General features: G+C 41.8%; 1 protein-coding gene across 2 annotated transcripts in view; it reads right to left on the minus strand.

Annotated features, from left to right (window-relative positions):
- Window positions 1-14,732, minus strand: part of LOC123750692 (uncharacterized) — a 32,784-nt gene that overhangs the window by 9,814 nt on the left and 8,238 nt on the right. Inside the window, exons 1-2 of one of the 2 annotated variants that reach the window (XM_045732802.2) lie at window positions 8,806-8,925; window positions 5,261-5,433 (exon numbers count right to left, since the gene is read on the minus strand). In XM_045732802.2, the coding sequence (XP_045588758.2) occupies window positions 5,261-5,433 (173 nt within the window). In that variant the 5' untranslated portion in view covers window positions 8,806-8,925. Of the gene's footprint in view, window positions 1-5,260; window positions 5,434-8,805; window positions 8,926-14,732 lie in introns of those variants that run through there. The other variant, XM_069333617.1, reaches the window with a different exon arrangement.

The following is a 14,732-nucleotide window of genomic DNA, read 5'->3' on the forward strand; positions in this document are numbered from 1 at the left end:
TTAAAGGCAGATTCTTTGGCTAACTCATCAGCTCTATCATGAATTTGGAGGCCAACATGAGATGGAGTCCACATGAAAAGGACTCTGTTATCATCATTAATAATTTTGTTGTATTTGTGTCTAGTTTCGGACACGAGCATGTTACAGTTATGTCTTAAAGAGTTGAGAGCACTTAAGGATGATAAAGAGTTACTTACAATTAATGTATCAAGTTTGGAGACTTGTACACATTTCAGTGCAAGAAGCAAGGCAAATAGTTCTGTCTGAAGGGTAGAGGCCCCAGGTGTTTATATGAACTCCCCACTCAAAATATAAGCCATCGCCCATTGTCAGGACAACTGCACTTCCAACTACACCCGTGGGGTGGTGTAGGGAACCATCAGTGCATATGATTTGAGAGAGAGAATGCTCTGTGGACAGAGCATCAATATGGCTTAAGGCGTTGAGCTTTGCCTCAAGACGAAGCTTGGGCTGATCTCTAATTTGCTTCTTGGGTGAAAAGGGGAGGGATTAAAATTGGAAAGGGTGTAATCTCCCACGGTGCAGGAAAGTGCCGTTGTTGTTTCTCTTGGTACAAATTATAAACCTGATACATTCTGAGTTCAGTTCCAGTTTTAGTTATCCATTTGGAACAATGTTGACCTTCAATAAAGAAATTCTGGAGGGCTTCTGTGCAAGGGTTAGGATGAGTTAGCCTAAGCATTTTTATACCAATTTGACAGTTAATTTCAGTAACACGATCAACAACACTCAGAATACTGTATTAAATTCCTTTCTCATGTTAAGTACAGTATCTTTGTGGTACAAGGGGCACCCCCAAGGATTATCCTCAAGGCTTCGTTCTGCAATTTTTCAAGCCCTCCAAACATTTTTTCAGGCATCAAAGTAAGCAGAGGTCCAGCATAATCCAGTAAAGATCTGATGTATGCAAGGAACATCATTTTGACAATTGTGACATTGGCACCATAGCCTGAGTGATAACCTGCAACAGCCTTGAGAGCTCGGAGCCTCTCTTTATACTGACGACAGTCTGAATACAACAGAACCATACAGTGGCACCTCAAGGCCAAGACATTTGAATCTGTTTACATAGTCAAGCTGGGAGCCATCATACAGTTGCATTTTGCAAACAGCTCCTCCCTCCCTGGGTCGGCGCCAATTTAGTATCTGTTTTCTTTGCTGAGATGACTAAACCTAGGTCCTGACATGAGTCTAATACAGAGTTAAGAGTATTCTCTTAACTCTGTATTACCACTTAACACTGCTAACACAAGTGTTCGTGTTAGCATACCCAGTGGTGTGTATCATTAAATCATCAGCATAACTAATGATGTGCACATTGGGTTTGCTCGGTCGGAACAGAGTTTAACAGCATATTTATTAAGATATTAAATAATGTAGAACTGAGGACACCTCCTTGTGGGGTATCTAGTTCGAAGTCTCTTGTTACACTTCTATGCCCCTGGAAAAACAAAGATGACTTCCTGTTGGATAAGAAACTCCCTAATCCAACAAAGACGCCAACCACCAATACAGACTCAAGATCTCAAGATAACCTCAAGTATTCATTCTCATAAGCTCACGCAAGACAACATGTCGGTTTGCAATATCAAAGGCAGACTTGAGATCTAGGAAGATGGTATATGACTTTTCAGTGTGCAGGGTACGAAAGGTAGTGATGCAATGATGCCCACTCCTTCCATGCATGAAGCCATATATATCTGGGGGGAATAGCATGGTTCATATTCTATAGAGGAGACGGTTTAGGACCATTCTTTCGAATGTTTTGCAAATGCAGCTAGTAAGGGAAATTGGGCGGAACACATTATCCTGATTTGGCTTGGGAATAGGAATGATTATACTGTTGGTTCAAGAGATAGGAAGTTCCCCAGTAACATAGCTCATATTATACATCTCAAGAAAGGAATTTCCTGGTACTAGAGGAAGCAAACGCAATATGTCATAAGTGATACCATCTTCACCGGGGGATGTGGCTTTAGCTTTGTTTAGGACCAAAAAATAATTCAAACTCAGTAAATGGCACATTGCATTCATCTTCCTTGTGGTTAACGAGTCTTTCTCGATCTCTGTAACTAGCATTTAATCTGAATTGTGTGTCTGGGGGAAGATTATTGAAGCTAGAGGTGGTTGCCGAAGCATCGACTAACTCGTTTGCTCTGTGTAGAGGGTTAGGGTATGACACTTGGCCGATCTTATTGCCTTTAACTCTTTTAATATCCTTCCATGCCTGGTTGAGGGGGGTGTGAGAGTTGAGACTGTTAACAAAAGTTCCCACTTATCTTGCCTGATCTCTGTCATGTGCTCCCTCACCTTGGCTAGGGCTTTCTGAAAGAGCTTGAGCATTGCTGGCATACATGTTTCCCTATATGCAAGTTCAACTCATCTGGCAGTGCGTTTCAAAGTACCGTACACAGTCTGGAGACATTGTAATAGGCATCGTGTTTATTACTTTTCATTTCGTTCTGACAATTGGATGGTGCGGAGGGCTGACCTAAAGGCTCAGCGAACATCTGACTGTTCTGTACTAGATCGTCATTAAATGTCTGGACTGTGGAGGGATCATAAGTACTGTACCACTGACACATGAGCAACAAAGTCTTCACCTAGAGCAGGAGGAACACTGAGCCATTTGCGTTTAAAAATCCCACCGGGCAGGATGGTATTTCCAATACATAGAGTAGTCAATCTAGGGTGATGATCAGTGAGAGACGTTGAAACCAACACAAAGGTCTAGAATGCCTCCACAAATATGCATGGGTTCATGGTCACCCACAATCTGCACATCTTCGTGACTACTTAGTAGCGACAGCAGTTGATTCCCATTCCCGTCACTGAAGCGAGAGCCACCAATGTCTGTGTCTAGCATTGTAGTCACCAAGAATGATGGTGGGCTCTGCTTGAGCGCAGGCCAGATCAATATAATTTAACCCTCCTGCTGGAGCATATAGATTAAATACATTGAGGACAGAGTTGCCCACACAGATCCTCACTCCATGATATTGTTGCCCCCCTCAGTTTGCTTTTCTGGAAGAAGTTGATGGGGTAGGGATTGTTTGATGTATGAATGCAAGAATTACTGGATCTGAGGTTGTAAGAAACAAATGAGGGCAATTTCAGGGGTGAGGATCTTGCGGGAACTCTGCACTCCTGGAGATATACAATATCGATGTGTTCAGAGACTGAAGCAATCTCCCTATTTACATTATTATTTCTTTTTAGGGATAGTCGTGTCTGCTTAAGCATTTCCATAATTTTTCCTTCTTCAGTAGTGCCTTCTGCATTCCCTTTCTAAGCCGGTTCTCTTTCTGGCTCTCGGCAAAGCGAGACATTTCAAACAGATTATATATGCTTCCTATCTTGAGGTTATCTTAAGATGATTTCGGGGCTTTAGTGTCCCCGCAGCCTGGTCCTCAACCAGGCCTCCACCCCCAGGAAGCAGCCCGTGACAGCTGACTAACACCCAGGTACCTATTTTACTGCTAGGTAACAGGGGCATAGGGTGAAAGAAACAGTCCATTGTTTCTCGCCGGCGCCTGGGATCGAACCCTGGACCACAGGATCACAAGTCCAGCGTGCTGTCCGCTCGGCCGACCGGCTCCCACCCAAACGGCAATGCTTCGGCAATCAATTGTCTTATTCCTTGTGTGGGATTTTTATTACTTTGAACAGTTCCCCCATTGAATATTTGTAAGTTCCATGTTTAGTTTTCCTAGTTAATCCTTTCATTACATATTAACATTTAATTTATTGAATAACCCCTCTCGCTTGATATTTTGTTTAGATCTACTACTCTTATGGAACTCTACAAAGACATCTGATAAATGTGACCATGGTGTGATAGCCCACAAAATGAGGTCAATAGGAATAATAGGTAAAGTAGGGCAATGGATATTCAATTTTCTGTCAAACAGAATGCAAAAAGTAACAGTCAATTAAATAAAAATCAAGTCAAAGCATGGTGAAAGATCTGTACATCAGGGCACAGTCCTTGCATCACTGCTTTTCCTAATTTCATTTCAGATATAGACAAAAATAGAGGGCACAGTTTTGTGTCATCTTTTGCAGATGACAAAAATCAGCATGAAAATATTACTTCTGTAGAAGACACTGAAAAACTAAAAAGTCGATATTAATTAATATAGTTTCCAACTGGAGAGCAGAAAATAACACGATGTTTAACAGTAATAAATTCCAGGTCCTTAGGTATGATAAAAATGAAGACCTTAAACAAAATACAGGGTACAAGACAATCAAATCTGTCCATAGTAGTAAAGCAACATGTAAAGGATTTGGGTATAATGATGTCTGATGACCAAACATTTAGGGAGCATAAACAAGCAAATATTATGTCAACTAGAAAAATAATAGGATGGATTACAAAAACCTTCAAATACAGGGATCCCATTACAATGCTCATACTATTCAAATGACTTACACTGTCCCGTCTTGAGTACAATACTCACTTTCCCTCGAGTACAATGCTCGATACTCACTTCCCCTTCAAAGCAAGAAAGTGCGCTGCAATAAGAGAGAATGCTGTACAGAGAACATATATGGCATATATTACTATAAGCCATATATGCTAGAACAAGAGTAGAATTCTTCAAGAAAAAGTGGAGTTTTCTGCAAGAAGTGCCAGACCACCCAGGCTACAGTCGATATGTGGGCCTGCGGGGCGCTACAAGCAACAGCCCATTGGACCAAGCTCCTACAAGCCAAGCTTGGGCCCGGGGCCTGGCTTGGGGAGTAGGACTCGCAGAAGTCCATCTGGTACAATCCACATACAGTAAAATTAATGCACTAGTGATATTTAAATACATTATTTAGTATCTCTTTCATGAACTATTATTATCAAGGTTTTTTCTGCATCCCCACCTAAAGAAAGTGGGAATAGATTAACGATAATGGACGCAATGAGACAATTTTTATGTATGTACAGTAACCCTGTCCGGCTGAGGGCCTGACAGCTGAGTGCACAACGCTTGGAATTCGTACGCATAAGGTTTCGGGTACGATCCCTGGCGGAGGCGGAAACAAATGGGCATTTTCTCTCACCCTGATGACCTGTTCACCTAGCAGTAAATAGGTAACTGGGAGTTAGACAGCTGCTACGGGCTGTTTCCTGGGGGTGTGTAACAAAAAAGGAGGCCTGGTCGAGGACCAGGCCGCGGGGTCACTAAGCCCCAAAATCATCTCAAGATAACCTCAAAATAACCCATAACTACACTTATGAAATTACCTGCAGGTGGGGCAGAGGAGAACTGTGGAGTGCTTCTGCAAGTTGACAAGGCAGGGTCTGCAGAAGGTGTGGCCACATCCAGGAAGAGCTACAGGCCGATGCCCCTCGGTGTCAAAGGTCTCTTCGCATACCACACACGACATACTCTCTGCCTCCTCTTTATCATCAGTCATCTGTCAATAAAATATTAAAAAGAGTTAAGGACACACAACAAATGTTAGCAATGTTTTAAATCAAATATTTTTTAATACAATTTTCTTAATAATTGTAATTTACTATGGGATGACAACACAAAAATCAAAATCATGGAAAAAGTGAAGCCCACAGAACACAATGCAAGGCAAGACTGCAGTTGAACACCAAACCTACTGACTCTTAGCCAAAGGGCACATCCCAGTGATGTCAACACAACCAATGGAGGGAGGGAGGGAATTATTAGGGGAAGCGCCAAGCCATTACGACTATATAGCACTGGGAAGGGATCAGGATAAGGATTTGGGATGGGACAGGGCAGGGAAGGAATGGTGCCCAACCACTTACGGATGGTCGGGATTGAACGCCGACCTGCAAGAAGCAAGACAGTCGTTGTTCCTGAGGCCTACTGGGCTCTATTATATCTACACAACCAATGGAGCAGCAAAATGAAACACACATGCCCCATGGTCAAGCACAGCAATGCAGTTTGCCCACCCCCAAGCAATGCAACTTCCCCTATGTGATGTGACTCCCCCAGTGCCAGTGATGTGACTCACCACCCCCCAGCATCAGCAATGCAACTCGCCCACCCCAGCATCAACGATGAGTTGTTGTTGTTGTTAAAGATTCGCTACCTGGAACAAGAAGTTCCAAGTAGCACGGGCTATGGTGAGCCCGTAGCAATAATGAGACTCCCCCACCACAACATCAACAATGAGACTCTCCCACCCCAGAGTCAGTCAGGTTACTAGTCCACACAGCATCAGTTAACCTTAAGGTAGAGTTAACATCTACAAGCTGCTCCTTTAGGTCATTCCTTTTACTCACTAACCCTTATGCTAAAAGAAAACTTTCTAACATCTCTATGACACATCTGAGTCTCAAGCTTCCATCTGTGTTCCCTTATTCTCTTGTTATTCATTGTAAGCGTTTCGTCTTTCCACCTTGTCAATCCCTCAAATATTTTATACATCTGTATCATGTCCCCCCCCCTTCTCCCTCCTCTCTAACGTGGTCAGGCTTAGTTCCTTCAGTCTGTCTTTGTAGCTCAACCCTCGCAACTCTTGGACGAGTCTCATTGCAAACTTCTACATCTTTTCAAGCTTCTTTATGTTTTATTTTAGATGGGGGCTCCATACTCTAAGACTGGCCTCACATAGGCGGTATACAGTTATCTCAAAGCCTCCTTATTCAAGTTTTTGAAGAATGTTCTGACTTTTGCCAGGGTAGAGTATTCAGTCTATCATTTCCTGGCCCATTTTCCCTCTAAATTCTTCCTCCCATTGCACATTTTCCAGATACTCTCTTAGTTTTATGTGGTTTCCTTTTATATAGTCTGCTCTCCCTTCCCTGCCTCTTGTCTTATGGAGAGTGTTGTTACAAGACAAGACACAACACACTTATTATGCATGTGTTGTGTCTTGTGTGCTGGCCCACACAGTGATTATATTATATTATATATTATATATTATATATATATATATATATATATATATATATATATATATATATGTATATATATATATATATATATATATATATATATATATATATATATATATATATACACACACACACACACACACACACACACACACACACACACACACACACACACACACACCTCACTTCGCTGGAAGACAGAAGAGTTAGGGGGACATGATCACCACATTCAAGATTCTGAAGGGAATTGATAGGGTAGATAAAGACAGTCTATTTAACACAAGGGGACACAGGTGGAAACTGAGTGCCCAAATGAGCCACAGAGATATTAGAAAGAACTTTTTTAGTGTCAGAGTGGTTGACAAATGGAATGCATTAGGGGGTGATGTGGTGGAGGCTGACTCCATACACAGTTTCAAGTGTAGATATGACAGAGCCCGATAGGCTCAGGAATCTGTACACCTGTTGATTGATGGTTGAGAGGCGGGACCAAAGAGCCAGAGCTCAACCCCAGCAAACACAACTAGGTGAGTACACACACACACACACACACACACACACACACACACACACACACACACACACACACACACACACACACACACACACACACACATACATTATCAGAGACAAAACTTGAAGGAAATATAATAAATGAAGTCATATTCCCAAGAGGCTATTCAGTTTGGAGACGTGACAGGAAAACTAGGAAGGGAGGAGGAGTGGCTGTACTGGTGAAAAAACAGCTGAAGGTAAGAGAGTTAATATTTGAAAACCCTCGAGATATTGACATAATGGCATTGCAGGTCTGGAATCAGGATGATAAGCTGATAATTTTAAATGCCTACAGCCCACCAGCAAGCAACACTTGGACAAAGGAAGAACTGGATGACAAACGAGAGGGCCTCATAATGGTCATGAGAGATATTGTACAAGCAGATACACTGGTGTTGACAAGCCTTTGTCAACACCAGACTGACCAGAGTCTGGTGTTGGCAAAGGTCTGGTGTTGTGTTGGCAAAGGTCGTCAGTCTGGTGTTGGCAAAGGTCTGGTGGCAAAGGTCGGGTGTTGTGTTGGCAAAGGTCGTCAGTCTGGTGTTGACAAAGGCTTTAACAAGCCGAAACGTTCACCTCATTTCATATTTCTCTGTGGATTTTCCGCATATTATATATATATATATATATATATATATATATATATATATATATATATATATATATATATATATATATATATATATATATATATATATATATATATGTCGTACCTAGTAGCCAGAACGCACTTCTCAGCTTACTATGCAAGGAACGATTTGCCTAATAAGCCAAGTTTTCATGAATTAATTGTTTTTCGGCTACCTAACCTAACCTATAAAGATAGGTTAGGTAGGGTTGGTTAGGTTCGGTCATATATCTACGTTAATTTTAACTCCAATAAAATAAAATTGACCTCATACATAATGAAATGGGTAGCTTTATCATTTCATAAGAAAAAAATTAGAGAAAATATATTAATTCAGGAAAACTTAGCTTATTAGGCAAATCGGGCCTTGCATAGTAGGCCGAGAAGTGCATTCTGGCTATAGGTACGATATATATATATATATATATATATATATATATATATATATATATATATATATATATATATATATATATATATATATATATATATATAAGACTTGATACGTAATGTTATTTACTATACACCATGTAAATAACATTTATTCGCTGTACACCACATAAATAATAATTAACACCTGTTTCAAATTATAATGCCGGCATACATCATACATATCAGCTGCACATAATCGAGCATTTATAGCTCAAATACACTTTAAATAGACACATTCTATATAACAAAGTATATCTGCCTCATCAGAATGTAATTGGTGAAAATACTTTACATTAACAGTGAGGAGGAGCACTGGCGGACGTGCGTTCTCCACCGCGTCTCTTGACACACTGGCTGGCCACCGCCAAGCTGCCAAACATCCCCTCTCCAGCGTCCTCTCAAACGCGTTGAAAACGTTCAGAAACGTTTGTTAATATTAACGTCATTTACCCGGGAAGGGATATAAATATATATCCCGTGATATAATCCCTTGTGGAATAGATCCCTTGTACCCGTGGACATATATCCCTTGCTATAAACCCGTGGAACCGCCTACCCGCCAACGCCTAAACTTTGCTGGGTTTTAAAATACAGCTGAAAATGATCAAGACAAAAGAGGGGGGGGAGGGGACCTTTGACAAGCCGCCAGCTTCCTGTCGTCATCGAGGCCGCTAGTACTAGTGGTCCCTCAGGTAAATGGAGGTTAAGCTACTCGATCTCTATACGCTACTCGATAAACATCAAATATAACTACACAATTCTACAAGTGCTTATCATCCAGCATTATTCAAACTGAGAACAGCATCGCATGGGGCCAATAGGTCTCCTGCTAGACCCCTATTATTAAGCCACGTTATTGTGACCTACAGAGGTGCATCTGTTCTATTTGTTCTCCAGTAAGTGTGGGCATCGTGTGACTCCTCCCAGTGTGAGAGAACATCAGCCCCGGCACGCCTCGGTAACCATTTTATAAACAGAAATGCTGACCGCGCATGTCACCAGCGGACCTGTGTGTGTACCCCGCTGCAACAACATGTTGAGAAATGCCTATGCTATCCTTGCCCAGCTCTAGCACGCAGTTACACCTGCCTATCGACACTGATTCAGATTCATTTCGTTCAGATTCAGGGGAAAGCGCCAAGCCATCATGACTATATATAGCACTGGGAAGGGGTCAGAATTCAGAGGTCACGACCTCTCCGTAGGGTGTAGTCGCACCTCCACAGATCTCCAGTATCAGCTCTTGATACTGGTAATGGCTCCAAAGGGCCACCACACACCATTTGGTCACCATTTGGTCCAGGAGACATCTCCCGTCACGTAGGGTGCAGTCGCGCCTCCACAGATCTCCAGTATGAAGAGGGATTGTGAAATGGGACACACTTAAGGCAGAAACTGTAAATGTTTTAACTTGGCCGAAACTGTGAAAGATTAGCGAAATACGCACAGATTGTAGTATTACACCGAATTTTTAAATAGATTTGTGAAATGGGAAATAAATATTAACAAACTGATTGGCTATTAATTTGTTTTATTAAAAATTGGGGAAACATTTCGATCATGCTTAATAAACTAGCCTGAAATGGAAAAATTCAAAACCAATTTTGCTTATAGAAGTGTTAATGACCCTAGGCTATAGATGGAAAAAAACAGAATTAAGCAGCTTAGTCAAAATAAAATATGGGAAACTAGCCTATCCAAAATTCGTGAAAAATACTATGAAACTAAAGAAATAATAATACAGAGCAAAAAAGAGCAAAGTTGGGAAATAACTAAGAGACCTTAACGAAGAGAAATGTACAGTTCACACTCATGTTTAATTACCAAAAAAAAAAAGTAAAAATAACTCCCTGTTTGTTTTATCAATGTGCTTTGGTGCAGTCCTCAGTCATAAGGTATATAACATTGGTGTATAGGCTGCACATATCACTACGGGCTCACCGTAGCCCGTGCTACTTGGAACTTAACAGCCAATCTTTGGTTTGGTTCAGGGGTCAAAGCATATTGATTACTAAGACAAAACCTATCAAGCTTCCAATTCCAAATAAACTCAGATTAGGATTCAGTAACCTCAGTTTTGAAAGCACAAAAGCAGGCTACATATCTATGTATTTGTATATTTTGGTAGCAGTCTTTCCTGTAGACATATATTATTAAATATGACCGAAAAAGTAAGATTAATAATCTAACACGAATTTTCTCAATCTTTCGTACATTTCTTTTCACTGTTGGAGGTAAATCAAAAATCAATTCTCCAAAATTCATTTTTATTTCTAGTCTGACGCGACACGAGCGCGTTTCGTAAAACTTATTACATTTTCAAAGACTTTAGTTTACAAATACACAACTGAATAGAACTTACGCATCTCCGATTTTATATCTACATTTTAGTGAGGTGGATGAGGTGAGGTGGCATTAATAGGGTATTAATTTCATCAACACAAGACAGAACAAGAGGTGGCATTAATAGGGTATTAATTTCATCAACACAAGACAGAACACGAAACAATAGGTATTGAATAGAAGTGTTTGTAGAAAGCCTATTGGTCCATATTTCTTGATGCTTCTATATTGGAGCGGAGTCTTGAGGTGGGTAGAATATAGTTGTGCATTAATTGGCTGTTGATTGCTGGTGTTGACTTCTTGATGTGTAGTGCCTAGCAAACGTCAAGCCGCCTGCTATCGCTGTATCTATCGATGATTTCTGTGTTGTTTACTAGGATTTCTCTGGCGATGGTTTGGTTGTGGGAAGAGATTATATGTTCCTTAATGGAGCCCTGTTGCTTATGCATCGTTAAACGCCTAGAAAGAGATGTTGTCTTGCCTATATACTGGTTTTTTTGGAGCTTACAGTCCCCAAGAGGGCATTTGAAGGCATAGACGACGTTAGTCTCTTTTAAAGCGTTCTGTTTTGTGTCTGGAGAGTTTCTCATGAGTAGGCTGGCCGTTTTTCTGGTTTTATAGTAAAACGATTTACTATAAAACCAGAAAAACGGCCAGCCTACTCATGAGAAACTCTCCAGACACAAAACAGAACGCTTATTAAGGTGTTTCATGCGGTGGGAGAGGGTGTTTCATGCGGTGGGAGAGGGTGTTTCATGCGGTGGGAGTGGGTGTTTCATGCGGTGGGAGAGGGTGTTTCATGCGGTGGGAGAGGGTGTTTCATGCGGTGTGGGGGGGGAGGTGTTTCAGGCTGTGGGAAGGGGGGATGTGTTTCAGGGGGTTGGGTGGGGTGGGGGGTTCAGACGGACGTTGGTAGAGGTCACACAGTTGAAGGCGAGACACATACGTGAGGGATGTGTGTTGTGATTTATATAAATTAATTAACAAGATGGGATAACAATGTAGAATTTTCCATAATTGTGTTGGGTGGTGGTGGTGGTTTAATGTCTTTGCAGACTTAATACACACACACACTATCTTCTTGACCAAACCACACACTAGAAATTGAAAAGACGACGACGTTTCGGTCCGTTATCAACTCGATTATGTTTCCTATCTTATGTCTTCCTTTATAATGAGTTTAGGGCTTCTGAAGTGCATGGGGTAAACGCGCTTGGTCAAATTTAATTGGCGGTTATTCGCCACAACTCCTTCAGGGTATATCCTAATGCCTGTTAATTTTGTTTCTATCCTATTTTTTCAGAAACGTTTTGTACACAATTTACACCCATTATGCTGGCTTTATTGCTGGAATTTGTTGTGTTGGTAGTCTGTCCTGTCGGGAGAATGAGCCATCGCTCTGGTACAGATTTGTTACGCTAGTGTGGATATTACATTGTTTTTTGCTTTCTGTATTCCTTTATGAAGGATATTGGGCAGGCCTAGTTAAAGTTTAGGGGGTTGAGGAACCTGTGTTACATTGCCACAACTTCAGGAAACTGCCGGCTATGGAACCTATAAACCCTCACAGACCCAATGTACCTTCTTGTATATATATAAATAAATAAATATATATGCCCAAGTAGAGAATGCGATCACTAGCCTCGCGTTAATCCTGTTACCGTAGCGAGAGTAAAGTGAAGTTGGCAGTTATTATTGGTAACGTTCCTGTAGACTCTACGACGTTACTGTCATCCAGTTTTCGTTATCAATGTCTAGAAGAGGCAGTCACCTCTATATATTCTAAGTGTATACTGTAATGTAGGTTTAATTTCATGAAATTTATTAAATAATTATCCTCTTTTCCACTGCACTGTCAACCCCAGTTAATCATTCAAAGGGTGAGGGGGGGGGGGTGAAAGTTGGAGTGGCTGCCGATAAGTGGTTTTGGTTGGAGTCATCAATGATGTTTGGTTTCAACTGGTCACCGGGACGATTTTCCTTGTTCCCTAACATAGTTGCTGACGCTGATATGGCTGGAAGGAGGGAGGAGCGGCCGGATACTGATAAATTATAGGGAGGGGAGAGAGAGAGAGAAGGGGAAGGGGGGGGACCAAGTGCGTGTGTGTGGAAGGAGGGAAGGAAGGTTGAGACTGTGTGTGAAGGAGGGGGAGGGGGTTCTATATAGGTGGGGGGGGGGGGGTAGGCTACCAGCAGGTGTGCAGGTGAAGCCAGAGAGCAGAGCGGCGGTACAGGTCCCGCACGCGTCCATCACCCTCCATCACTGCCGCTCGCCTGGGATTTCCAGCGACGCCTTTTATCAAATAACAATATGCAACCCATCCTCCTGTTGTCCAACCATCAACCATTTGGGCTGGACGGTAGAGTGACGGTCTCGCTTCAAGCTGACTTAACTCCTAAGTACCTACTCACTGCTAGGTGAACAGAGGCATTAAGTGAAAGGAAGTGTGCCCAACCATTTCCGTCCCGCCCGGGATTCGAACTAGATTGTGCGTCGAGAACGAAGCCGACTGTACTACCGGGACCCCAGAAATGTATATTCTGCTATATATGTCCCCCCCCCCCCACCACCCCCGACTGTAATGGTTTCCATAAATCAAATCAAAATCATCAAACCAACAAGATTTCTAGATCAAAATGTAGAGTATACGGTATCTAATTACAACGATTACGTGTTAGGCTGTTATTGTGGCATTGCAAATACTGCACTGAAATTTTGTGTAAACTCAATTACAAATGTTCAAAACATTTATAAATAAACTTTTGAAATTTGAAACAATTATATCTTTATTAAAATTCCTGTATACCACCACTTTGATACTGAAAATTACAATCAGGAAATCCACTTGAATTACTTCAATTTTTCTTATTGATAATATCGTTTAATTAAATTTAAAATTACAACTATTCCTACCAAATAAAAACAATACATGCAGGTTATTCTCTACTTCATTATATTGTGATATTGTAACGGTTGTCGGGTGTCGCCGCTGGCCACAAATACAATTATCATGCCATGATTCTCGGAGATTCGAATACAAAAAATGGCGCGCGCGCACTGTGTTATTTGGATACAGACCCACAGAGCGCTGCGCTAACTTAATACAGAGCCACAGGGCACTGCGCTAACTAAATACAGAGCCACAGGAAGCTGCGCTAATTAAATACAGACCACAGGAAGCTGCACTGAATACAGACCACAGGAAGCTGCGCTAACTGAATACAGAGCCACAGGACACTGCGCCCGGGTATGTATTGCAAACACCAGGGTTCGATTCCCGGACTAGGCAGAGATAAATGGGCAAACTTTCTTTCACCCTGATGCCCCTGTTACCTAGCAGTAAATAGGTAGCTGGGAGTTAGACAGCTGTTACGGGTTTGTGTGAAAAAGATTAGATAGCAGTTAGTAACAGTTGATTGATTAACAGTTGAGAGGCGGGCCGAAAGAGCAGAGCTCAACCCCCGCAAGCACAACTAGGTGAATAGATTGAGGTGCTGTACACCAGTAGATTGACGACTGAGAGGCAGGACCAAAGAGCTGAAGCTCAACTCCCGCAAACACAACTAGGCGGCTCATTGTACACACACTTCCATACATCACCGCCTAATGCACAGATGGAATAGATTAGGCAGTGATGTGGTGGAGGCTGACTCCATACAGAGTTTCAAATATAGATATGATAAGAGCCCAGTAGGCTCAGGAACCTGTACACCAGTTGATTGACGGTTGAGAGGCGGGACCAAGGAGCCAGAGCTCAACCCCCGCAAGTACAACTAGGCGAGTACAACTAGGTGAGTACACACTCAAAACACACCGAAACATCTACCCGCTCACACACACACATATTCATCTATTCTACATACTTATCAATTTAT

This window comes from Procambarus clarkii, chromosome 4 (assembly GCF_040958095.1).
Source record: "Procambarus clarkii isolate CNS0578487 chromosome 4, FALCON_Pclarkii_2.0, whole genome shotgun sequence".
Lineage (NCBI taxonomy): Eukaryota > Metazoa > Arthropoda > Malacostraca > Decapoda > Cambaridae > Procambarus > Procambarus clarkii.